Genomic DNA, 27,198 nt, shown 5'->3' with positions numbered 1-27,198 from the left:
TGTATTAATACAATTTACTGGATGAGTATATGATCTGCTCAATTGTCATCAGTATAGGATCGTATGATTTGTGTTCTAACAGATATGGGACTTGTCACAGCATACACCCCATCAGTCCATGTCAGGCTTCCGAAAAAGTATGCTGTGTTCACTCGGTAGGTGGTGGAAACCGCAACTGAATAGGAAATTGTCTTAACTGTAGAGTTGAAGACCAATGTCTCTGGCCTGACGAGTACATTGGTGCCTGGTGAAGGGTCAATTTAGGCTTTGTACGTTGAGTTGCCATGACCAACGTTCGTTACACTTCGAGTGGGTGTTAAAGGATTTCTTAGATTTGGAATGGTAATTGAAGGCAGGTTCACATCAAGAATTGAAGGCTTTGGAACAGGACATGATGTGGCTTGTTTAACAAGTAGAGAAATAGCTGAGGTATTGTAGCCAAACGCACAAAGGTAGTTTATGTAGTCATTGATGTCCATATTGTATATGAGGCCAGGGTTCGCTGCCTTGTTCGGGTTCACTAATCCTTCTCCATAATCAAATAGATCCGCAAGCTTCTGCGCTGCCCCTTCAGCAAAGATTGGCTCTCCAAATGGATCAGTCTTCCATGCTGCAAAAGAAAAGAAAAAAGTTTTGCTATTATTAATGTGTTGATCTAATCTAGAAACCATCCAATTTCGTTACATTATCAATACTTACTAGTGCACACTAACTATTATGGTTGTAGATCAACCTGTTGTGACTAGTGCTGATTTCATTGCAGCAAGGGACCAATCAGGCTGCAACGATTTTAGAAGTGCCACATGGCCTGCAATGTGGGGAGTTGCCATTGATGTCCCCGATAGCAAGGCAAATCCTCCATCCATTGCGGGATCATAAGAACTGGCGGCTAATATACCCACACCAGGCGCGGCTATATCTGGCTGCGACCAACAAAAAGCTATATTCAGCTTAATCTAAAGGTGCATTGCTTAACAGGACTAATGTGGTACCAAATTCTACCTTCAAAATTGCAGGAGCGATGGAATTAGGTCCTCTAGCAGAGAAATGAGCAACTTGACTCGATACAGGCTTTCCTGTCAGTGTCTTAGAAGGGCTCAGTTCCACAATAGATCTGCGTACCACAAAGAACAACATTGTCACATTTTTTTTTTACAAAGAGAATAATGATTCTAAAATGATTAGTTGGAACTTTTGGAAAGATGTTTTGATTTTTAACGTTTTCTATGGCTTATGACTTTTAGAGAGTTTTTCAAGTTTATTTTCTAGGTGTTTTTCATCCTTATTCTCAATAATATTTTGTTTTATGATTGTTCATAACTAGTTTAGTTTGCTAGGGTGAAGCCTTGAGCCTTAGTAAGAATATGTAGTCTATTTTTAATTTACTTATGATATTATGTATGCATGTTTTGAATTATTGATCACCATTTTAAACTATCTAATTTTCTTAATGCTTGACCACCATTAGGATCTTTAGAAAAGTAATTTGATGCAATTTTGGCTGGAAGGTTCCCTGAAATTGACGTTGGCTTCTTGTGGTTAATAGTAATTTCACCTAGGATGAACACTACGTCTTAAGGGTTGCATGGTTTTTCAAAGGATTTTCATAAAACTTAATGAGTTTTTCATGTTCATATTTGATTCGAACGTCCGGATGGGTTGCATGTTAGATATACGTTTTATGTTAGAGGTTATAAGTATAATATATTAGGAAAACCTAACCTTCAAATATGCATGGATAATTCATAAGTAATTGGAAGAATTATATAGGATTGTTAAGGTGAACCCTAGGGCTTTTACAAATTGATTTTCTTTAAATTGTTCTCTAGTTTATTTATTTAATTATCTTTATTTTAAATTCATTTTTATTATTTTAAATAATAAAATCAACACTTTCTAAATTTTGTTTTAAATAATTAATTAAGAGTTGGTGTTAAATACAAATTATTCATTAACGACTTTGTTTGAGCTGCAATACTACAACAATCTTGTATTCTTGCAAATTTTTTTAAGTATTTTTATTGTATTTTTGCAAATATTTTTAAGTGTTTTAATTGTATTCTTGCAAGTATTTTTAAGTGTTTTTATCCCTACTTTTGTTGATGGTAAAAATCCTATCAGACTAGAGTCCGGATGGCAAATTTGTGCATGTACTTTTGCTGATGGTAAAAATCCTATTAGACAAGAGTCCGGATGGCAAATGTGTGCACGTAGACAAGCTTAATTAATCACCAACCGTGGCACTTGTTTTTGTGAATGTTAATTATGGGATCAGATCCTCTCCGGATCCCTTCTCTAGGGATCCCGGGGATCCTTCAATCACCAACGTTCAATAAAAGAGGAATGGTCAAGATTAATTTGATTTTTTTTTCTTTCTTTTTCATCGTCTTCTTCACCTTCTCTCAATCCTCAGCTTCTTCTCTTCACCATTACCAGTAAATCGACGTTGCTTGCGTGACATATTTCCCTCTCCGTCCTATTTTGCTTCTCAGTGTGACCTTCCCCTCGCCTCCTGCACAAGCAGAAAATCAATCAAGCCAACTCATTAAACACCCCAAAACCCGATCTTTATCCCCGTCCTTCATCCCTAATCCCTACTTCTTTTCTTCACCCTTATAACTCATAAATTAAATTTTCCGAACAGCCACATAATTGATTGCAGGAAGAAAAAATTTGTCAGATTTCTTGTTTGATGTGAAACCATGAAACCAAGGGAGGGAGGAAGAGGAGAAATATAGTTTGGATCGATCTTCGCTTGACCCATCTTGCGAAGATCGGAACTCAAAGGCTTGAGGAGCAGCCCCTAAAAGGGAAGTCGTGGAGACGGCGTGCTCATCACTGCAATGTTGAAAGAGAAGGGAGAAAGGCAGACGTTTTGATGCGAAATTGGGTTCTAAGCTTTTTGATGAAAAAAATAGAGAGGGGAAAGAGAGATACTTTTTTATCTTAAAACTATTAAAAGAAATTGATTACTAGCCGTAGGATATCATCTAACGGCCATGAAATGATTGGTCCAGAGAGGAATGCATCCTGGTTGGTCATACGCACATAGGTTCAGGGCCAGACCTACTACTCCAAGGAGAGATTTTTTAGTATGACCGGTACACGGGATGGTATATTACATGTCTCTATACAAATAGTGGGATATGTGTACCAAAATGTTAATAACTTAAAAAATAAAATTTACCACCACTCTTATTAACACACGTGGTATACCGCTTGCGTTCATGTTATAACTAAAAATTTCTCTACTCCAAGAACGCTCATCCTTAAACCGATTACTGGTACAAATAACATTTTAATATACAATATATACAATCCATATTTAATAAATAATACATATTTACATCTATTTATTTTGATTTAATATTTTTCATTTATATACATTTTTACAGTACAAAAACACAAAAGTTTGACCTCCGGGGAATCCTTAGAATTACCACTGTTTAGCTTTCAATTCGTCTCAGACCATCAAATGAAATGTGAATAACCTGACCTCCTTGATGCAGCATGGAGAAACAATCCATCTGGTCTACCGATCTTTGCAGAGGGATCTTCTCAAAAGTGGGCTGATCCGTTTGATTACGGAGGTGGAATTGTGAACCCTAAAGAAGCAGCGTATCCTGGTTTGGTATACGACATGGGAAAAGAGGACTACATAAAATACCTTTGTGCTGTTGGCTACAACTCCTCAGGTTTCTCTCAACTTGTAGGACAAGTCACAGCGTGTTCTAGTACCAGGCCTTCAGTTCTTGATATGAACCTGCCTTCCATCACCATTCGAAATTTGAGAGAGAATATAAACCTCACCAGAAGCGTCACAAAAGTCGGTCCAGTCAACGCAGTGTATAAAGCTCACATAGACCCTCCACTTGGCATTAGTGTAGCTGTAAGACCTGACACTTTGGTCTTCAATTCTGCCGTTAAAACAATCATGTTCACGGTTGAAGTTTCCACTACCCATCGAGTGAACACCGGATATTACTTCGGAAGTCTTACTTGGATAGATGGGGAACATGTGGTAACAAGTGCCCTATCAGTTAGAACACGAATTCCGTACTATACAGAGGAATGACGCCGCTGGATTTCTTACTACGTAGAGGTTAGGAAATTTCAATGTATTCTCCTCATCGGATGATAAGTAAAGGTGCTGTGTAGTAGGATGTTTATATGCTAATCCAATTAATCGGAGAATAAAGATGCTTTCAAATTACCTTAGTTGTTTCTTAATATTACACTATCTTCTCAGATTACATTAAAGGGAAAGTTCTTAGATCCCGATCCTTTTAATTTGTTTGCAGCATAAACTTATTCATTTCCTAGGTCAATAATCTTCCAAAGTTCCAAACTAATCTTTTTGCTTTATGTTTAGTCTTAGTGTGCGCTAGTAACTGCAGAATGTGACTTCATGTCTTGGAAAGTCTGGGAAACTGGAACCATTCCTCCATTATCACATTAGCACTGTTTTAAACATCGAGAAAGAGAGGATGGAGATGGATGAGCCTGAAAATTTAAGAATAAACAAGTTCAATTAGTACTGTTTTAAAATATATATAACGATGGGATCAAGCAGATGATTTAGAAACGTTACAAGGTACTTAACGAATTATTTACTCATTTTTAAACCAATAGGTCAAAACCTGCGTGCATAATTGGTTTGATCATTTTGGGCAGAAAACACCCCAAAACACTGAACTCAGCGTTCTTGTTCCTTTACCAGGTACTTTTGAGTCTTCACTCTTCAGTCAATTGATAAAGGAAAGGAAAGGCCATATGTGTACCTTAATTCTTTCTCGTTACAAACCTAATCATTTAGGACAATTAGAGTTTGTTAGTTAATATTTTGCAGATATAAAAATTGGTGAAAAATGTGCTTGACATATTGTTTTGTGAAAATGAACCAAAAAAAAAAAAAAAACAATGTTTAGCTAAGTTCAAAACATCAAATTGATGTTTCATATGTTAATAAATAATATAATTCAAAATAATAGAAAATACAAGATAAATTATAAAACAAAATTAAAGTTTCAAGGAAACATAAAAGTTATGGCAAAAAATGAAGTCATGTATATGCCCACCACCGTCACCCATGTCACTATGACCACCTTCACCTTCACAGTCTCGCCATCATCACCACCATGGCCATAATTACCATATTCTTCACCATAATCACAATTATGGCCACCACCACCTGCCATCTCGCCATCATCATCACTGTCACCACCACACCATCGTCACCAGTAACAACATTGAAGAAGTTCCTAATCATGTCATCATATTTCGAAAACACCAAAACAAACGACACTAAAAATTTGACATTGTTTATAGGAAATACTTGGCACTATTAATTTTTTCATGTCTTATTAGCTAGACCAGTGCGCACTTTGGGGGCGAGTAATAGGGCGCATTGCACAGGGTCTCTAAGCTTTTGCACACCAGGTCCCTTCACTTTAAGATTGTATAATTGTGTAAATCATTATAATTGTGGAATATAAAGGCATAAGGTCTTTTCCAGCACATGTATGATTGTGTAAATCATTAATAAATTGTATTTAGATACAACATATGTATGATTGTGTAAATCATTAATAAATTGTATTTAGATACTAGAAGATCATTAATAAATTGTTTTACTTGTAAGGCAAGAAATCCTCCTTGGTTTACTATAAATAAGGGCATAAGGTCTACGGAATAATATACATAACTCCTCAAACCCTTCTCCATATTGTCCATAACACATCCTCTCTTACTCTTAGATAAAATAGGTCATAACACATCATCAGCATGCTCATGGCCCTGCGGTAAAGAGAAATTGTTCATTTCAATTAGAAGAGTATTACATTTCAATTATTGTTATTATGATTAAACCTTTTATTTTATTGAATTCATATATTTTATTGATTATTAATTAATTAATTTATTATGTTGAAAGAGATACACGCTTTGAAGATGGAAACCCGAAATCTAGAAAAGGAACTTAAACCATCTCATAGGTCATCCTCACTCAGTACAAAGGTAATTGTAATGCAGATCCTACAAATCCATTCACAATATTCATTATCGCAATCCTACGATCTTAATGTCGATATTTTTTTTTTTAGCTTGATTGCATGAACCTTCACCATAATGCATGAATCCAACCTTTTGCTTTACAAATTATAGATTTTGCTAAAATTGTAATATGTGTGAAAAAGGAAAGAAAAAGGGTTAACCCTAATTTGTGCTGATGTCATGGTTGGAAGCAGCAATCTTCCTTGACCTGAAGTCGAGCAACCAGAAGGCCATTGCTTATCGTCAGGACGACGTGCAGTCGTCCACCAACAAATGGAATTGTCTCCGATGACTGGGTGACACTTCCCGACTCGGAATGTCCACTAGGACCCCAAATCGAGCTGTGTTGGCCGACACCTGGAAGGTGACGAAACCATAAAGTGTGATAGTGTAAAAAATGTGAATAAATTTGAACCTAAAAGTTTCTAAAAGCCAGAGTGCGCTACGAGTGGGAGTGAACCCATTTTACACCCGATGCCAGAGCATAAGTAAAGTACAGTAGTGTCGGTAAGAATCATACCCTTAAAAGTAGCCACCAATACTAAGATTAGCCATATATCCTCGTCGATACGAACTCAGTAGTTAAAACCTAAAGGGGGGTACAAAACAGAAAGTGTGAGTAAGCAATAAAACCAAGCTTCCCAAAACTATTACCTTTCTAACAGTAATAACCCCTCACTGTAATTCCCTTATCGTTTTTTATAGGACAGTACTACACACACACACATATAAATATATATATATATCTATATATCCACCTATGCTACAAAAAAAAAAAAGGCCAAAACCACGGATATGCCATGTCTATAGACTCTACAATGCATTAACAAGCAGGCCAAATGAACTTAATTAATATAAAATGATACATCAGCCGGAATCACCTAATGTGACCTGTACGACTGTACTCGTATCTCATCAATCAATGCAAGTATATAAGTCGGGAGTCATCTCTAATGACTTGTACGACTTATCCATATCTCATCAAGCATCCCTGCACAAGTGTCGGAACCACCTCTAGTGGTCTATACGACAGGACAGAGTGTAAATAAGTACGCTCAAGTGCTACGATCACGTGAAGACAGGGCGAATAATCGGGGGTCACCTTCGAGTCAGAACCACCTATAGTAGTCTGTACGACAGGCCTGTGCACCTACCTTGAGTACAAGGTAAGCGTAAGGTACGGGAGGTGAACATCACGTGAAGGACTGTGCCCTGGCCACGGGCGGGAGCACCAACACCGGGGTGCAGGTTTATGAGCTCTCAATGCATCTCAATATAACATGTACAACTCATGGCAACCAGTACGACAATATCGGAGTTGCCTAACACATAAATGTAGTCATGCTATAACTCCATCGATTCAACTAATACCATAAACTCACCTGAACTTACCTGGGTGTCCTGTGTTCACCTTTGCACTTGAAAGCATTCCCAATAATTATGTGTAAGTAATATACATATGGAAATACCATGATGCAATCTAATACTCAACCATGTTGTAGCATTTTCAATTATATACAATACGGTGTGAAATGTACAACTAATAACGCCCTACTCCCGAACTACTTATTTTCATGGATAATTATCCATGACAACCCAATTAACACTAATTTAACTAACTAATTCACAAAACTAAAACTTGCCTTTACCAATTTCCTTCGCATTACTCAAATTCCCAAATAAGGCTTTTGTCTCAAATATATTATGGCTGCATCTAACGTCTCGTTAGACTGCTTACGTACCCTAAACAGGGATTAAGCCATTCGTAGTTCATATTAGTACTTCAAGCATGCATAATAATTATATGAAGGTAATATACCTGATCAATTTAAAAGTGTTGATGGAACTATCAATAATATGTATGATAAAAGGAAAAGGTCCACTCACCTGGAGTCCACGCTATGATTCTCTAGCGCACGCATCGAGGCGTCCTGAATGATTGATGCCTGTGACCAATTATCGAATCAGATCTCAGAACTCTTGTCAGTAGAATACGTAATTCACATAAAACACAAACTCAAGGGCATTCTAAAATAGCTTGAGACCTATTGACCACAAGTCAACAGTCGATCAAAGATCGATGGTAAGGTCTACAACCCTGTATAACTCGACCCGGAAGATCTGCTTATCAGATTTCCAATCCACAGCTCCCTATGATCCACAATATGTTTCTAGAATAACATATTAAAATTTCATTACGATCCAACGGTCGGATCTCCACCAATTGCCCAAAACCAAGTGGCGGTTAACATTTATTTTACTAACTTACAAATCCAATTCGGGGAGATCTGTACGTTAGATTCCCGATCCATAAATTCCTATGATCTTTAAATATTACGTATTATAATGTATCCAAGTTTGGTGACGATCCCACGGTTAGATCGTCGATTCACATTTTTATCAAGTAACGTATCGTAACGAATTTAGGTTCCAATGATCTACCTACGTCATTCAAATAACAAAACTGAATTCAAAACATTCGACATAGCCTAAAAATAGCATTGGCGGCCCACTGGCCACACGCCGCCCCGACTCGCTGGAAAATCCAACTATTTCCAAAAATTCTCAAACTTCACAGAAATGAAGATCTCAGTAAGTGGAGCAACTTTCATACCTGCCACGAAGTCCAAAAGTGGACGGCAGATGGTCAAATTTTCCCACAAAGCCCGCGGGTGCCTAAAACTTCCCGACATCGATTCGTCATCTACGGTGGTCCAACAGGGTCAAGGTTGGTTGGGTTTTGCTCCTGGGATGATGGGCTACAAAGCCTAAGTGGTGGCATCGGCCATCACTTTGCCGATTTGCCGGAGAATCAAAAAGGGTGCCCGGAGCACCGTGAGAACCGCCAACTTTCGTGGCCTCAAACCGCCACATACCGTGGTTAATCAAGGTGGTTCTTGGGTAGGTTTTGTAGAGGGAAATGAGAGCTTCAAGATGGTGGTGGTGGCGTCGAAAAAATCCATCGGAGTTGGTCGGAATAGGCCTTGGAAAATGGGTGGTCGTGAGGGGAAAAATGCACGGGAAAGCAGGGAGCTTTCTTTTTTTTTTTTTTTTTGTTTTTTTTTCCTTCTTTCTTTCTGATTGGCTGAAGGCTTTCCTCCTCTCCTCTAATTGGTTCCTTGTCCCTTTAATTTAATTGGTCCACTATTCCCACAAGATAGGAATTTAAATAATTTATAACTAAACTTTAAATAACCATTTTCAAACGTCCATAACTATACCGTTATAATCCGGACTCGCAAACGGCTTTCGCCTATGCGTTCACACCAACGAGTACTACGAGAATATGTTAAAAGAATAAGTCATACGTCTCTCTAGACAATGGTTAACATAAGTCAAAATCTTTGCCTCTATGGCATTTACGTAAATTCACACTTTTAAAATAAAATAAAAACGTAAAATTTGGAACGGGTTGTCACACTGGGTCTCTGAGATTTCAGAAGAATCAACCTAAATTTTTGTACTAGGAGGAATGCTTTGAGTGTAAACATTTTTGTACTAGGTTAAAGAGTTTTTTTTATATAAATCGGGTTTATGAATCATATAGAATAATCGTAAGATGTGGCTTGCTTCTTTAATCAACATTTGGTGTGGCGTGGGCAAAAGAAGAAGACTTGTGGCTGGTTCTTGGTAGAAAATGGGTGGTCTCTGTGACAACCCGTCCCTAACTTTACGATTTTATTAATTTCAAATGAGTGAATTGACGAAAATGCCTTTAGAGGTAAGGATTTTGACTTCCGTTAACCATCGTTTAGAGAGACGCATGACTTATTCTTTTAGTGTATTTGTGGTGTACTCGATGATACGAACGCGTGGGCACAAACGGAATTGAATTTGGAGCTACAACATAGATTTTATGGACTTACAATTCAAGGGTATTTTGGTAAATTCATTATTCGAGATAAACTACCGATTTATTATTTTAATATTTTTAATTGTATGGTATTTCTACATGGTGGAAACCACCCACGTGGGTCTCCTATCCCATTTGTTCCCATGTTCTCACTCTCTGAATCTCTACTCTGTCGATTGTCTCTCTCATTTCTCATTTCAAACTTTCTCTTTGTAAACACAGAGAATGCCCGCCTTCACCACCACTCCTTCGGCAAGCTCCACCGCTACCAACGACCACCACCTCACCGTGCACTTTCCCTTTTCCTCCTTGTCTTAAACTTGGACACATTATCTCTCTCTGTCTCTTTCTCTCTCTTGGTGCTCACTGCACAAAAAACCCAACGAGGATCCGATGATCCCCTTCACTTCTCGACCTTGGTAAGGACTCGCACTCCTCCATTTTCTCTTAGTTTTCGATTTCTAGCTCGATCTCGAGCTTACTCGTAAGTTTTGGGTAGCTTTTACATAGAAATCAACTCGAGGGAAATACTCCCCAGTTCGACAAGGAACTCGAGATTTTGCAGGATATCTCGGGCTAACTCTGACCACGGCTGACTCAGGGAAAGGTATAATCCTAAACTACACTCGTTTATCTTCATTTTGGTAGGAAGAGTGTGAAAAATGGTTGAGTTTTGAGCTCGAACGGAGCTCTGGTTTGCTGCCTAGATTCCAACCCAATCTGGCGACCCATAACCGGGTTAACTCGGTCTGATTTAAAAAAAAAAAAAAAAAAAAGAGGCTCAAACCCAAACCCGGGGAATAATCTGTTAAAGTTAACTGTTGATAGTCAGTTGACTTTTTCGATATTTTCTTGGAAACCTTCATAGGCTAACTTCAAGGTCCCGAGTTCGTTTTTGTCATCCATTTACTGAAATTATAAAGTTATAATGTAGTTGACCATCGGGGTGTCTTGGTTGACTTGTTCGTTGACTTTTTACAAATTCACACTCCGTTTTCTCAAATTCAAACGTTTTAATCAAGTTTTACTAACGGGTCCCAATATTATGCTTAGGTGCAATTAGTATCAGAGACTTCGGCTTTCCTAGTTCAAATGGCTATTTCCTCACCAGTATCTGTGAGTAGGTCTTTTCTTTTATATAGTGTGTGTGTGTGTGTGTGTATTTTCTAGTTTCCATTTATATATTTGATAAAGAATTTTCTACGTTACACCTAGATTAGGGTAACGTATATAAAATTACCGTATTGACAGAGTTCATGCAATTATTCTACGTCCTACAGGATGCACATGTATGTGTATTAGTATGGATGCTGTAATGGTATTTACGATTATGAATAGTATTTCATTGACGAGGGTTATTGAATTATTGAATTATCGATTTACCATTGCATGATCATATTTGCAGTATCTGCTCATCATGTGCTGCACTGGTATACTGGTATTAGTACTCACCTAGGCCAGGGCTAATTTTTCACGTGTATGTTCACATTGTATCGTACGCTCACTTTGGATTCATTGTAGGTGCTGGTCCTGTCCTAGATTGCTATAGGCAATTAGGACTTGTATGTGATGCACATAATGCCAGTCTTCACGTGATTGCAGTACTAGAGTGTAAATCATTATTACATCCAGTCTTGTTCATGTCAGAATATCTCTGCATGATTTCGTGTGTTAGCATATGCTGATGAGCACTTGATATGATATGTTTGTTTATACGAGATTATATGATTACCGGATATTAGGTGTTTGTATATGTGATATTGTGACGTATCGAATTCTTGAGATATTGCAGACTACGGTAAGTATTTTTATACTATATGTAGTGTGTATATTTTGGAAACTATACTTGTTTTGGAAACTATGCAGTAAGTATTTTCATACTATACGTAGTATGTATATTTTGGAAACTATACGGTAAGTATTTTCATACTATACGTAGAAGGAAAGTTTGAGTTTGGAGGCTGAAAGAGGAATCATTGCAATCCAATCGCAACAGAACATCATTATCTTTTATGCAACCGCTTTAACTTGATTTCGTTTTTATATATTTTCACTATTTTATGTTTAGCAATTTGTTTCAAATTTCAAGGGTGAAATTTTTTTAAAGTGGGTAGATTGTGACAACCCATCCCTAACTTTACAATTTGATTAATTTCAAATGAGTGAATTGACAAAAATGCCCTTAGAGGCAAGGATTTTGACTTATGTTGACCATCGTTCAAAGAGATGCATGACTTATTCTTTTAGCGTATTTGTGTAGTACTCGACGATATGAACACGTGTGCACAAGTGGAATTGAATTTGAAGCTATAACGGAGATTTTATGGACTTACGAAGTCCAAAGGCATTTTGGTAAGTTCATTATTCGAGATAAACTACCTAGTTATTATTTTCATATTTTTCATTGTATGATTCTTCTGCACGGTGAAACCCACCTACATGGGTCTTCTATCTCCTTTGTCCTTGTGTTCTCTCCTGCTCACTCTCCGGATCTCATCTTTGTCGACTGTCACTCTCTTCTTAACCCTCACCTCTCTCATTTCTCATTTCAAACTCTTTCTTTGTAAACACAAAGACCGCCTGCCATCACCATCACTCATTCGGTGAGCTCTACCGCCCGCCACCAACAACCACCATCTAGCAGTGCATTTTCCTTTTTCCTCCTTGTCTCAAACTTGGACACATTCTCTCTCTCTCTCTCTCTCTCTTGGTGCTCATTGCACAAAAATAGTGACGAGGATCTGGTGATCCCCTTCACTTCTAGACCTCGGTAAGGACTCGTACTCCTCCATTTTGTCTTAGTTTTTGGTTCTAGCTTGATCTCAAGCTTACTCACAAGTTTTGGGTAGCTTTTACATAGAAATCAACTCGGGGGAAATACTCCCCAGTTTCCGGTGAGGAGCTCAAGATTTTGCAGGATTTCTCCAGCCAACGCCGGCCACGACTGGCCCACGAAAAGGTATAATCCAAACTACACTTGTTTATCTTCATATTGGTAGGAAGAGTGTGAAAAATAATTGAATTTTGAGCTCGAACAAAGCTCTGTTTGCTACCCATATTCCGGCGACCCGTCCCAAGTTGACCTGGCCCGATTTCAAAAAAAAAAAAAAAAAAAAAAAAGAGGCCCAAGACCAAACCCAGATCCAAGCTTGGATCTGAACCAGCCGACCCGGATCGATTTAGGGATTTAGAGGGAATATTCCAAGGGAATATTCCGTTAACTGTTAACAGTCAGTTGATTTTTATTTACTTTTTCGAAATTTTCTCGGAAACCCTCCTAGGCTAATTTCGACGTCCCAAGTCCCTTTTTGGCATCCATTTAGTGAAATTATAAACTTTTAATGTAGTTGACCACCGGGACGTCTCGGTTAACTTTTTAGGTTGACTGTTGACCTTTTCGTCAACTTTTTACAAATTTTGCCTGGGTCCCCTCGTAGCGTTTTTCAACGCTCTGATTCCAAATCCACACTCCGTTTTCCCAAATTCAAATGTTTTAATCAAGTTTTACTAACGGATCCCAATATTATGCTTATGTGCAATTACTATCGGATACTTAGGCTTTCCTAGTTCGAACGGCTATGTCCTTGTCAGTATCTGTGAGTGGGTCTTTTCTTTTATATAATATATATATATATATATATATATTTGTTAGTTTCCATTTATATATTTGATAAAGAATTTTCTACGTTACACCTAGATTAGGGTAACTTATATAAAATTACCGTATTGATAGAGTTCATGCAATTATTCTACGTTCTATGGGATGCACAGGTATGGGTATTAGTATGGATGCTTTAGTGGTATTTATGGTTATGAATAATATTTCATTGATAAGGATTATTGAATTATCGAATTATCGATTTACCATTGCATGATCATATTTGCGTTATTTGCTTATCGTGTGCTGCACTGGTGTTAGTACTCGCCCAGGCCAGGGCCAGTCTTTCACGTGTATGTTCACATCACATCGTATGCTCACTTTGGATCCATTGTAGGTGCCAATCCTATCCTAGATTGCTATAAGCAATTAGGACTCGTATATGATATGCATAGCGCCAATCTTCACGTAATTGTAGTACTAAAGCGTAAATCATTATTACACCTAGTCATGTTCATGCCAAAATATCTCTGTATGAACTTATGTGTCAGCATATGCCGATAAGCACTCGATATGATATGTTTGTTTATACGAGATTATGTGATTACCGGATGTTAGGTGTTTATATACGTAATATTGTGACGTATCTAATTCTTGAGATATTGCAGGCTACGGTAAGTATTTTCATACTATATGTAATATGTATATTTTGGAAACTATACTTGTTTTACGGTGGGGGGTTATAATGTTTTCAAAAAAGGTTTTCATAAAACTTTATTTTTAGGCCCACTCACCCTTATTTTTCGTCCTTCTAGGATTTAGGGCTGAGCTTTTGTGTCAACGAGGATTCTTAGGAAATCTTGGTATAGGTAGTTACCTTCGATGGTATGATTCTCATCCTACTTTACAGTACTTTACTTATGTTCTGACATCACGTGTGAAATAGGTTCATTCCTGCTCACATCTGCACTCTTATATTTAGGCACTTTAAGTTTAAATTTATTCACATTTTCCACATCACTACACCTTATGGCTTCGTCATAGCTTGATTCGGAGTCCCTGTGGACATTCCGGGTTAGGGTGTGTCAGTCCCAAGAAAATATTTAAGATATAAAGAGTATTGAGTATATCTAGAAAGTATGGGGTCTATTGAGAGTGTGGGATGTGAGGGTATTATGAGAAAATATATGGGTATATTAAAAAAAATTTAATTAAAAAAACAAATATGAGGTGTATTAAGTATGTGAGTTGTATTCAATAATATATAGGGTGTTAATAAAACATGCCTTGTGTAAATTGTGTTGTAATTAGGTAGCTATGTGAGAACTTGTAAATTGTTATTTAATATGTTTTTGTGGTTTGGGAAAGTTGTATTACCATTGATTAAGATGTTTTCGCTAAGAGTAGCTAAGTAGAAATTCACCACGAGCTAACTTTTCAATAAGGTGAACTGTCAATTTAGTTTCTGAATTATCAACTCAGTGAAAATTAGGTCCCTAAACTATTTTTTTTATAGAAAAATCAATCCTTGAATTATAAAAATCCGCCAATTTTATCTCTAATATTATATTCAAAGATACTATATTCAATTTTTCGTTAATTTAAGTCACGTTACTTGCATGTGATATACATTGGAGGGTAGATTAGTAGTTTTTTTATTTATTTATAAAGAAATAGTGTATGGAGTTAATTTGGAGGGTAAATTGGTAGTTTTTCATAAGAAATAGTATAAGTTAACATTAGAGGGTAAATTAGACGTTAGATTCACAACCTATATGAAATGTTAAGGGCTTATAGGCAAGAAAATAACGTTTACACTTTAAAGTGTGTCAAGTGACTTAAGTTGACAAAAAATTGGATAAATTAAATTTGAATATAAAAATAGGGATGAAATTAGCAATTTTTAATAAATTTAGAGAATTATTAGACCGGAAAAATAATTTAGGGAACCAATTTTCACTAAGGTGATAGTTCAGGGATTAAAGCAACACTTCATCCTAAATAATAATATAGGGTGGTTTTTTGGTTAAATTAAAGTTAACCTCAAGCTCCTTTCATCAAAACTCCCAATTTTTTACCACTACTTTTAAGTTGTAGTAGTGCTCACTACCCCACTACTACCGTTAAATTTTGAGATTTGTGTAATTGATAGATTAAATCATACTCAGTTAATGGTAATTTACATAGTGGTGAATATCACCACTAGTTAAGAGTAGTGAGCAAAAATGCAATCAGTTTGGTTAATTTGTTGTAACTTGCAACAATTCGTGAAATATAGTAAAAATTCAACTGTGAAATGCAGCCAAGTACAAATTCACCAAAATTACGAGCTAAATTTTCAATAAAGTAAAAATAAATTATTCTGCAAGAAGAATGTGCGAATTTATTACATTTTATTCAATTTTTTTTCACTTGGCAAGCAAATTACTTTTTATTACAATTAAGATCATGGAGAAATGAATTTCTCCATTTACACTTCCAAAAACATATTCTTTTTTTTTTTTTTTTCACTAGGCACAGCCGCGATTATAAGCACAATTTGTCGCATCTACTACTTCATTATGAAACTCTTTTTCTTTATGATCAAAATGAGGGCATATGCATTGCTCTTTTACGCATTTGCAGTTCGGCACTGAAACATGCGAATTGCACTCGTGGTCCGACAAACATGGAATCAAGAATTCTCCAGACACCTTCAAAATTGATGAACCTACAAAATGTGATAAGCCAGTACAGTTTCATTAGCCCCTTCTATATTTGCAGCAAACATAAAAATAAAAAAACAAGGTAGCTAGAACGCACACACATATTATTGAGAGAGAGAGAGAGAGAGAGAGAGAGAGAGAGAGAGTAACAACATGTAATGACAAAGAGGAGCAGCTAAAAGGTCATCCTGATCGTTGACATTCTAGGTTATGTAATCAGTCAAAACTTAAGAGGGATGATTTTAGCTTGTGATGTGAAAGGTGGGGTTTGTGGGTATCAATATATTGGGACAGAATTTAGCAAATTTAGAAAGAATTTTATTCCTAGAAGAAAATTGTTCACGAGATTATGTATTAATTTGAAAATTAGGTTTTTCTTATTTAGAAGATAATTTCATTCTATGTCGAGATTTTTATTTATTACGATAATATTTTTTTTTATATTTGTTGAAATGAATCTATTTTCCTTTTCAATAAATAGGGTGTCTATATCGATAGAGCTCCCATAATTGAAATTAGGTTCAAAAGTATTTCATAGTTTCCTAACTTTCTAAAACTTTAAGAATAGTGAGATTTTCTTAAGTAATTCAGTATAGACCCCCTCAAAATATATAGCAAAAATGTCAATGTAGAAAATAAAAAATCTTATCATAGAAAGAAAATATCTTCTAAATAGGAAAAACCTTTCAAACAAATCTACAAAATCCCGTTTTACCAACTTCCGTTCTATAGCTAAATTCTATGTCAGTTTTGATTCTCACAAATTCAAACTTACACACAACAAGCTAAATCCTCTCTTGTAGCTTTTGATTGATCACATAACCTAGTACGACGACTATCAAATTGATACTTTTACTGCTCCTCTTTGTCACTACAAGTTGTTACTCTCTCTCTATCTCTCTCTACACACTCTCATAGGGCTTACTATCTCTCTCTCTCTACACTCTCATAGGGCTCACTTTGCTTCCTATTTCAAAATTTCAAAATATTTCTTTTTAAAGTCTTCTCTAAAAGATTATATGTACAAAGAAAATCACTCAAGTGAGAAGCCGTATATATTATCATTGGATAAATTATAGTTATTTTAGTGTTTTCAAGAAACACTATGTTCGTTTTTTTTTTCTTTAGTATAATTGGATGTCTTATTAGTTTTAGGTTTGTCTAATTTTTTTTTAATTTATAAATAATTTGTGATTGATGATTTGAAGCATAAACCGTTCATGAAGGTGCAGGCCAATGGAATAGTATGTATATTAACCTGTTGCATTTTGTAGGTTCACCACTGTTAAAGGTTTATGGAGGATCCCATTTTCTGTGTGGGGAACGAAGACTGCGGTCTGGGTGGCAAATGTGTACATGGTGAATGCACATGCGTTGTAGATTGTGGGAGTAAAGAAAAAGAGCTTCACGTTGAAGCAGTAGATGCGACAGAGTTTTGTCCTCGTGGCTGCAAAAATATCAACTGTACAAGTGACACTTGTTTTTGTGAATGTTAATTACATAAATACAGGTCATCTCATGATCTCATCATAAAGATCATATCAGGGTTGTGCCGTGTGGCGCGAAGAAAAAGTAGAATAAAGTGAAATACAAGAGATATTTGATAGTTTAATTAAAGAACTTACAAAATGCTTTTACGAAAAAGATCTCGTGCGACCAATTTTGTTTCTAGAATATAAACTCTCAAAAATTGATCATACTTTTATTTATATTGTTGATGATGTGTTTTCATATTTTAGATATGTCATAATATTACACAAAGAGACATATGAAAAAAAAAAAAAAAACTTAAAGTTAATACATTTAAGAAAAACAAAGGAAATCTTTTGTCAAACGTGGAGAGTGATTTTGATATAAACATTAACAAAATGTAGCAAGTTGTATTTTTTTTTCTTAGTTCCTATAAGATTCAAACAAGGATTGAGATTATGCTAAGATAAATCATAAGAATTTAGTTCGGTATTGTGTTTAATTAAGACTTAATTTAAGTTTGAGAAGAAGAGAGATTGAGGAGAAAAAGAAGAAAATATAGGAGTAAAGAGTTGTACTAGAAGGGGGAGAACTACTGAGATTAGATGAGCTTGGAGTGGAGTATGCTGGTCAAAAAATGCTAAAGTCACCTACAAAACATTCCTTTTATTAAACTTGCTCTAGGGTTTAATACAACTTAACAAGACGGATTACATTGAGTTATTGAGGTCCATGACACTCAATGACCCCACTATAGCTCACTTGATGCCGTTGCCCTTATCAACCGAGCAAGAAATTAATAGAAACAATGGGGCTCCGGATTTTCTATTGCAAAAAGAAGCATGAATTGAATCGATTTCCAAAAGTATCAGAAACATCATTCTATCGGTGATGTAACTATGAGAATGTGAAGGTAAAAGAGTTCCACATTGGTTAAAGAAGAAATTTTGCAAGGGCTTATAAGATGTTGAGCTACTCCCCATATTACCAATTGATTTTATGGTGGAACTCAATTTTTTTATAGTATCAGAGCAGGTTGGTCCACATGTGAAGCCTAACGGCCACACGTGCTCCATGTCACCTAATTCATGTTGTCCACGTATTTGGCTTGAAAATTCTTTACACGTGAGAGGGTGTGTGAGAATCTGAAGATAAAAGAGTCCAGCATTGGTAGAACCCTTCCCAACTTCTTCAGTAACTAGGTCAAGGTTATCATCACTGAAAAATTTATCAATGGGTTGACGAAGTGAAAATGTAAAGTAAAACCAAGAAATCAAATTAAATGATTGAATGTCAATTTTATTTACAAGATTCATACGAGACCCATGTACACAACCTAGCGAGCCTTGTCCTCTCAATCTTAAATATGTGACCTTACACACTTTTCTTGGACTAGAAAGTCCTTCCTCAATTAATCTTCATCTTTGACCGACCAATCTAATCCTAAAAGGCTGGACTAATAAAACTAATTGACATGAGATCTTGTATGATAATTACAAGATCAATTACATACTCAATTAAATATAAATTACAATTTGTCTAAAAAATAAACCAGATTAAATCACATTTACACGAAGGCTCTCATATTTCACGGCGTTGCTGAAACTTTTATACATGCATGTGGTGTCATTGAGTATAAACAGAACAGCATCAAGTATTTTCCCATAAATAGTCCAAATTAAGGTTTTGGGTGTCATTTCATTTCTGTTTTGGTCCCCATAAGTTAAACTGCATCAACTACGGTGGTGTTTGATATGTGAACGAGGAATTTGAATAAAGAGTATCAGGTTCAACAAGCATTAGATAGTGAGAAAAATTTCATATTATCATTGTGTCTGATAATTCAATCGGTCAACTTGAGCAGAAAATCGCTAATCAAGGCTTCTTTGTGCGATCGTGAATAAATTTGCTAAAAATTATTACATATAATAGTGAGTTCACAGACTCGTACGGTGGATTAGCAATCCGATGGTTTAGTCTGGCAATAATGATATCTCCCAATGTACCAAAACTAGCCGTCACCCTGCTATTTTGCTGAGTTCCTTAAGAGTAAGTTGTCTAGCACCCTATTGGGAGGCCGGTGCCTAATAGATTCTATTTACTTGAGACTGTTCCTTGGTCCGTAGTTAGACTAGAAGTTTTATTAGGAAATAATGATTGTAGTTATTATAATATTATTGTGTTTATGATAATATTTTCCTGATTACGTCAAACATTAAAAAAATATTATCATAGTTAATATAATATTATAATTTACCTTTACTAGCACAAGTCAAATGCCACAAATTGTGGATCACGGCATGCATGCCGTAATAGTGGCTATGTGCTTGATTGTGATATTTGTATATAATACCTTGTACATATTTAATTATTCAATTGGAAGAAATTCATTCAAAACAATTACAGACTCTATTTTCTTTACATGGCATCAGAGTATCAATCCTGGTGACTCTAGACAGACGCTTATCCCACTTCCGCTACAAACACTACCCAAATTTTTTCTAGCAAACACAACCGACATGACAGGAAAAGATCAAATACCAACAAAAAATTTTACTTTAGCCTATGCAGCCGACAGACATGTTGTTGACCTCCATCATGACAATCATATTCCTCATCATGCTCCCAATGCCAATGCCAATGCCGACACACCAATAGCCCATGTTTCCAATTGGGCCCCATCCTCTTCTTCATCCAATCCATTACATGGACTCTCCAATGAACAACTATTACAACTGGTTCATGATCTGTCCGTGATAAATTCTAGTTGTGATTTTGATAACAACAATATTTATGCAAATGTTGCAAGTCTGCCTCCTGTTTATGCTCCTTTAGTAAATTCTGCATTCACCAAGCCTTGGATTTTGGATAGTGGAGCTACATACCACATCACTTCTGATTGTACATTTTTCATTAAAACTAATTCATCACCTACACCCATAGTCAATTTACCCACTAGTTCTATAGCCCTAATCACTTCCAACAACACTATATTATTTAATTATGACATTACTTTGGATAATGTTTTATGTGTCCCGTCTTTCTTTTAAATCTCATGTATGCCAGCAAATCAGTGATTCTCTAAATTGTTGTGTCATACTGTTTCCCACTTTTTGTGTCTTGTAGACTTGGCAACAGGGAAGTTGATTGGCTTAGGTAAACAACATGGTGGTCTTTATTACATGTCTTCAGTGCAGAGACACCCGTTTCTTGCCAAGTCTCCCATCCCTCCAACCTATGGCACATGCGTTTATACTCCACAACAAAAGGGGGTTGTCAAATGAAAATATCGGCACATCCTTACTGTTGTTAATGCCCTCCGCTTCCAGTCCCACTTACCTCTCTCCTTCTGGGGTGATTGTGTCTTAACCGCTGTCTATCTCATTAACCGCCTACCATCACCATTACTATCTAACAAATCTCCTTTTGAACTTCTATAAAATCGACCACCATCCCTTGGTCACTTGAGAGTTTTTGGTTGTCTTTGTTATGCCATTATTGTCTAGCCCACTCACAAATTTGATACCCGTGCAAAACGTTGCATATTTGTTGGTTACCCTCTTGGTCAAAAAGGCTATGCGCTTTATGATTTGGACACTCACTAATTTACCTTTGGATCCAAGAACATGTAATATCTCTTTAAATAAGTATATGAGGCACCATAGGATAATACGTTTGCATGCCTTAAACAAGTAACTACAACAGGATCTTGTTGCACATCTTTAGGCCAAAAGAACCATGGAGTAGGCTTTTAAGTTTTATGTTGTTAAATGAATTTTTTTTTTTAATGTTGTTTAAGTTTGAATAACTTCCTTAAGTAGTACTAGGGTGGAGATTGTGTTGTTTAATATTGTTTTTAAGTTTAATGTTATTTAATGTTGTTTAAGTTTAATTTAGCCGTTGGATTTGAATTATTAGGCCGGCCGGTTGGCCGGATTTCACATTTGTGGCCTGGTGGAGCTCACGAGCCCTTTGGCCTATGTCACATCTCAGCCTGGGCCCCCACCACATCCCCGACTCGACTCCACCATATCACGATATTGTCCGCTTTGAGCCCCGGCCACGCCCTCATGGTTTTGTTTTTGGGAACTCACACGAGAACTTCCCAGTGGGTCACCCATCCTGGGAATGCTCTTGAGCAATCTCGCTTAACTTCGGAGTTCCGATGGAACTCGAAGCCATGAGCTCCCAAAATGCCTCGTGCTAGATAAAGATGAGAATATCCATATAAGGCTTACATAATCTACTTCCCTGGGCGATGTGGAATGTTACAGCCTAGCCTTCGGTTGAAGACAACTTTCGTGTTATTTCGTGTAATTTTTAACCCTATAATTCTTTGATCGGGTCAGTTAAAGATGTCCTAAGAACCAGTTGCTAATATACTCACACCAGGCGCAGCTATATCTGGCTGCGACCATCAAAAAGCTTTATTATACTCACACAAAGCGCAACTATATCTGGCTGCGACTATCAAAAAGCTATATTCAGCTTAATCGAATGGGGTGTTTGTTTAGACTCACTAAAAGTTTCATTGTACCAGACTACACTAATTATTAGTGTAGTCCCATGTTTGGTAGGCAAAAGGACTTAAGTTTAATGAGAGTATCCTTCACTCGCTCCGGCTATCTCCTTTGCTAGGAGTTCTTAGTGAGGATCCCTAAATACGCCAGGACTACTAAGCCTTTCATCACTCATCCTTGTCTGCTTGCTCCTCTTCCTGCTCCGTCATCCTCGTACTGCCCGCCCTTATCTCGTGCTCGTCATCATCTACTGCTGATCTGGCAAATTTCGAATCCGAAGATTTATTTCTTCTTTTTTGTTTTCCAGATCATTAAATTATTACTGGGTTTGATGATTTGTTGTTTTGGGTTTGAAAACTGTGAAAATTTGGGTGTTTTTGATTTGGGTTGAATTTCATAAATCGTTAGTGGCTAAGTGGTCCGAGGCAAGTGGGTGATTAGCGTCGTTCAAATTGTTAGTCTATGTACTTTGCAATGACTCTGCAATACTCTGTAATGGCAGTAGCCTGGTGCACGGGGCTGCACATTTATTCATATTAATATCAGTAATAATTAGGTGTTCCATGAGAAAAGTAAAACAATAATTATGGTGCAAATTTTGATTAGAAAATTAGGATTAAGGACAAAGAATTGTGTGCCTCAGCATGTGGTGTTGTTGTCTATTCCTATCACGTCCACAATTTGATGTATATGCAAGGCTTTGGATGTGGATGCAGGGCTTTTGATTAGAAAATTAGTATTAAGGACAAGGAATTTAGATGCAGATGCAGAGCTTTGGAGTTTGAGTGTTGTTTTTTGTAAATTATTAATAAATAATTCGAAAACTGAGAGCCAAATTTATTAATTGTTTGTCTATGTATCTACTTTGCAATGACTCTACAATGGCTGCGATGGCAGTAGCCTGATGCACTAGGTTTAGTTGTTTGTTTTTGTTTGTTGTACTTTCCCGTTCATATACCTCGATTCTATTTCAATTGCTTTTTACAATTGTTCATTTAATCTCAGTTATGTAAATAAATGCAGAAAAATGTTGTTGTTTGATTCCTTTTGCTGAAATACTTCAGTTTTATTTGCAGTTCTTGGTTTTTCTTGCATGGTATTTGTCCGAGAAGATCAAAGTGTTTGATCATAGAGGCCATTCCGCAAAGCTCTGCATTATATTTCTTCCATTACTATGTGCTGCTCTCGTGGGAATCTCTCATGTGATGATTACTTAATCATTGGCAGGAGGTCTTCGTCGGAGGTCTTGTAGGAACTGTCACAGCTTCGATTTGTTACCTGCAGTCCTTCCCTCTCCTAAACCAGCGGGTTGGATGGGCACCTCAAGTGTATTTCCACATGCTCAGTATAGAGAGGAATGTTGGCGTGTCCTTATCTTCGACCACGAGGTTAAGCTCTTTTCATATGCGAAGAACAAATATCGAGAGTCCATACTCAAGCATGCAAGATTCAAGTGCACCAGTCCACTAGTTACTGGAAGAAGGGAGAAGATCCCGAGTTGTGTTTGTATGTCAAATAGAAATTATATAGAACGTATATATACATTTTGTATACACAACATAGTACTTCATTCGATGACTCCATATCGTATGTGTAGCTCCTAACATCATTCTTTATTAAATTAAAATTTTATATAAAAAAAAATGTATGACTTTTGTTTTGGATTTGCTTTGTTGGTCTTTTGGGTGATGAATGTGATGGTTTTTCGTTATCCTGCTTTTTAGTCTGAGATTGTACCAAACGTTTCACCAAGTGAGTCACCAAGTTAGTCCAGCTTAGTCTAATCTAAGTCATTCCAGTGTAGTCTCTGAAGATAGTCCAATATGAGATAATCCAGTGCAACAAATGCACCCAAAGGTGCATTGCTTAACAGGACTAATTTGGTAGCAAATTCTAGCTTCAAAATTACAGGAGAGATGGAATTAGGTCCTCTAGCAAAGTGAGCAACTTTACTCGATACAGGCTTTCCTGTCAATGTCTTAGAAGGGCTCAGTTTTACAATAGGAGATCTGTGTACCACAAAGAAAAACATTGTCACTTTTTTTTAAAAAAAAAAAATTTCAAATTTTAATTTTACAAAGAGAATAATGATTCTAAATTGATTATAGTGGTGTAAAAATGAAGTTACCTTGTGGAACAAATGTAGAAAATCACGCTTGAGTTACCTTGTAAAATAATTTGGTGCCAAGTTCGTTGTCAACAACAATGCAGGGGAAGTCATTGCTGCAAGCACCCAAGAGATTACTAGGATTCCTACCAATAATCACTCCAACTCCGCCTGCACTTCTAACAGCAGATACGATGCTGGTAATTTGTTCTTGCTTGGGCTCCGTTGTGAAGCAAATGACTACATTTCCAGCAACAGGAGTGTTATTTAGTCTCAAGGACCCGCAAACACTGCAAGTAAGTGTTCAGTGTTATGGTTTTGGTTCCCAAAATTGAGAGAAATTTACTTACAACGGGTATACCACTATGGCGGTATCTAAGCCAATAATGCACTGCCATGCATTTTAACTTTCCAACACTGCAGTGCATGATTAGCCTGAGATTCGCCGTAGTTGTCTTAGGTAGGTTTTTCTCTTCGACATCACCAACAAACAAGAGAACAAACTCTTTTTAAAGTGCAAATAAATACATTACCCGTATGCTGTAAGGAGGAGTTTTGGACCTTCTGGATACACCAAATCAGTAAAACCAACCTCTTTTCCTGCAAACATGGCTTGCCCCTAAAATATTTATCAAGCAAATCAATGGAGAAAAAGGATAACATATTAATGCTTAATCAGAAAAAGCTTAATCATATTAATGATCAATTTAGAGAATTAATTTGCAACATATTTTGTATAAGTCACCAGTAGAGTTTTGTTTTTTTCCGAGTGTGATAGGCATGGGGAAGGATCTGTCGATGGTGGTAGCTGCAAATCGCCACTGTCTGAGGATTAGGTCCAGTATTGCCTGCAACACAAACAACGGTAATACCTGTTCAAGCCAAATCTGTCCCTCGCACAACTCCTCAGGGTTCTTGCCTGTCGGGCAAGATTTGCTGCTTGGTGTGCTGCAATGTGAGTTTGCTGTTGGTTTAAATGGTGCCTCTGTGGGGCCTTTGTTAGGCCTTGGGGCTCACAATCAAAGCTAATATGGATCTGAGTGTGCCACTGTTATTTTTGTATAATAGACTATTCTTTTTTAGTTATGAACTGGGTTAATTACTTGTGCCACAAGTTAATTAGACTTCTTGGTTATCAATGGATTGTCACAGATGGTTAAGTCTGTATAAGGTTCTTTTTCTGGAAAATGAAATGTAAATAAGATTTCCTAAAGGGATTCGACACTATAACACTGGGGCAAGGTAGCAAAGCTTCTAAACTTGATAAAAGATGGCTTTCTATGGTGAATCTATGACTAAAAGGGGGAAGTTTGGACAAACTAAGGCTTTCTTGTTTCTGGCTTGTCTAAGAGCAAAGTGGGATGTCTTTCGATTGATTGGTTGAGTGTCCTTGTTATTGGTGTCCCTTGCTGCTTTTATAGATGTTTTAGCCTGACTGAAGCCTTGCCTTTTGGGGAAGGCTTCTAGACCATGGTGAGTCACCAGTTTATTTGCTTGCCCATACCCTCGAACTATGCTTTTTGCTAGGAGTGAGCTGTCTTCATTTTTTCCGTAGGCTTGTTGCCTATTCCTTGTAAAAATGGTTTTTAATTCTTCCTAGGCTGTCTATTTGCCCAAGCCTAATCTCCTTCTTGCTTTTTGTGTTCTTGGGCCTCCGTCGTCATAAAGCCCAGTGTTAAATATTAACTCAAACAATACCTTTGGCCACAACATGGAATGAGCCAATGGCTTTTGTGTCGCGCTTATCAACCTCAAACATAGGATTAGGATTGTTGGGGCTAATAGAGAGTGACAATGCATCTACACCATCATTTATTGCTTCATCAGTAGCTCTAAGCATATCAGCAGCAGCGCATATGGAATATGGCACATTCCAACATACCTTGTACACGGCCAAATGAGCCGTGGTGCACCACCTCGGACTAATCCTAGGGCAAGCCCTTTGTAACTTGCATTGGCCACAAAGGAACCAGCAGCGGTTGTAACAGTGTGCGTTCCGTGTCCTTCGTGTCCTTCAGCATCTCTCAGACACAAGAACTCCAGAAATTCTGTATTGTTGAATGATTGCTCATTGTCAGCAAGGAATACATCTATGAACCACTTTGCTCCTGTAAGTTTTATGTTGCAGTCTGTTGTGGCATTGAAGCGCTCTTCTGATTCACATCCGCCCTTCCAACGGGTAGGGATTGGCCCAACCCTCTCATCAATTAGCATTTTCAACTCTGGCCATATTCGGGTGTCAATGATGCCAATGACAATCCCATCTCCCATGTTGGTCTCATGCATAACATTGGTGGGGGAATGAGAAGAGAGGCCTAGGTAATCCCAACTCCTAGTAGTTTGCGGTGTGTATAAGGTATTTGGCATGACATGAACAACTCCAGAGAACTCTGTCAAGATTGAACAGCAGGAATATAATCATTAGTTATGATCCCCAAATTTTAGGGCATATATAATTGTATGTTCAAAAGTACGTACCTGAAATCCTCCTTGCTTGCGATTCTGTAAGCTTGGCTGTGAAGCCAGAGAAGCCTTGTCTATAGCTATAGACCATTGAGTCAATGGCGGCTTCTTTGCTATGACATATGATTAAACCACACATAATTGGCAACCATTTTAGATATTTACCTTTTAGGACTAAATTAAGTCACCTTCAGACAGGCAATCAAGTTTCAGAGGCAGCAAAACCACGAACAAAGCTAATTTGTCTATAAATGTCCTTATTGGACAAGTTATTCAAGAAACCAAAAATTTGTCTATGCGACTTCAAGCTGCTTAATCTGAAACTTAAGTACTCATTCTTTGTGGAGAAGATTGAAGTAGCGTGACAGACTAATGTTATGTGTGTAAATTTACCTGCCAACAACTGATGCCAGCATCTCATGATGTGAAAT

General features: G+C 37.0%; 1 protein-coding gene and 1 pseudogene across 1 annotated transcript; one reads left to right on the top strand and one right to left on the bottom strand.

Moving 5' to 3' along the window:
- Positions 1 to 33: 33 nt before the first annotated feature.
- Positions 34 to 27,198, bottom strand: LOC103941847 (annotated as a pseudogene).
- LOC125469323 (subtilisin-like protease SBT3.3) lies at positions 3,363 to 4,196 on the top strand. The gene has a single exon (XM_048566535.1). It carries the CDS (start codon positions 3,641 to 3,643, stop codon positions 4,073 to 4,075), a length of 435 nt encoding a protein of 144 aa, XP_048422492.1. The 5' UTR covers positions 3,363 to 3,640; the 3' UTR covers positions 4,076 to 4,196.

Source organism: the organism of the source record quoted next, unplaced genomic scaffold (genome assembly GCF_019419815.1).
Source record: "Pyrus x bretschneideri cultivar Hongxiangsu unplaced genomic scaffold, Pyrus_bretschneideri_v1 Contig42, whole genome shotgun sequence".
NCBI classification, from domain to species: domain Eukaryota; kingdom Viridiplantae; phylum Streptophyta; class Magnoliopsida; order Rosales; family Rosaceae; genus Pyrus; species Pyrus x bretschneideri.
The sequence above is the reverse complement of the archived record's forward strand: the minus strand, read 5'-3'. Positions and strand labels throughout refer to the sequence as shown.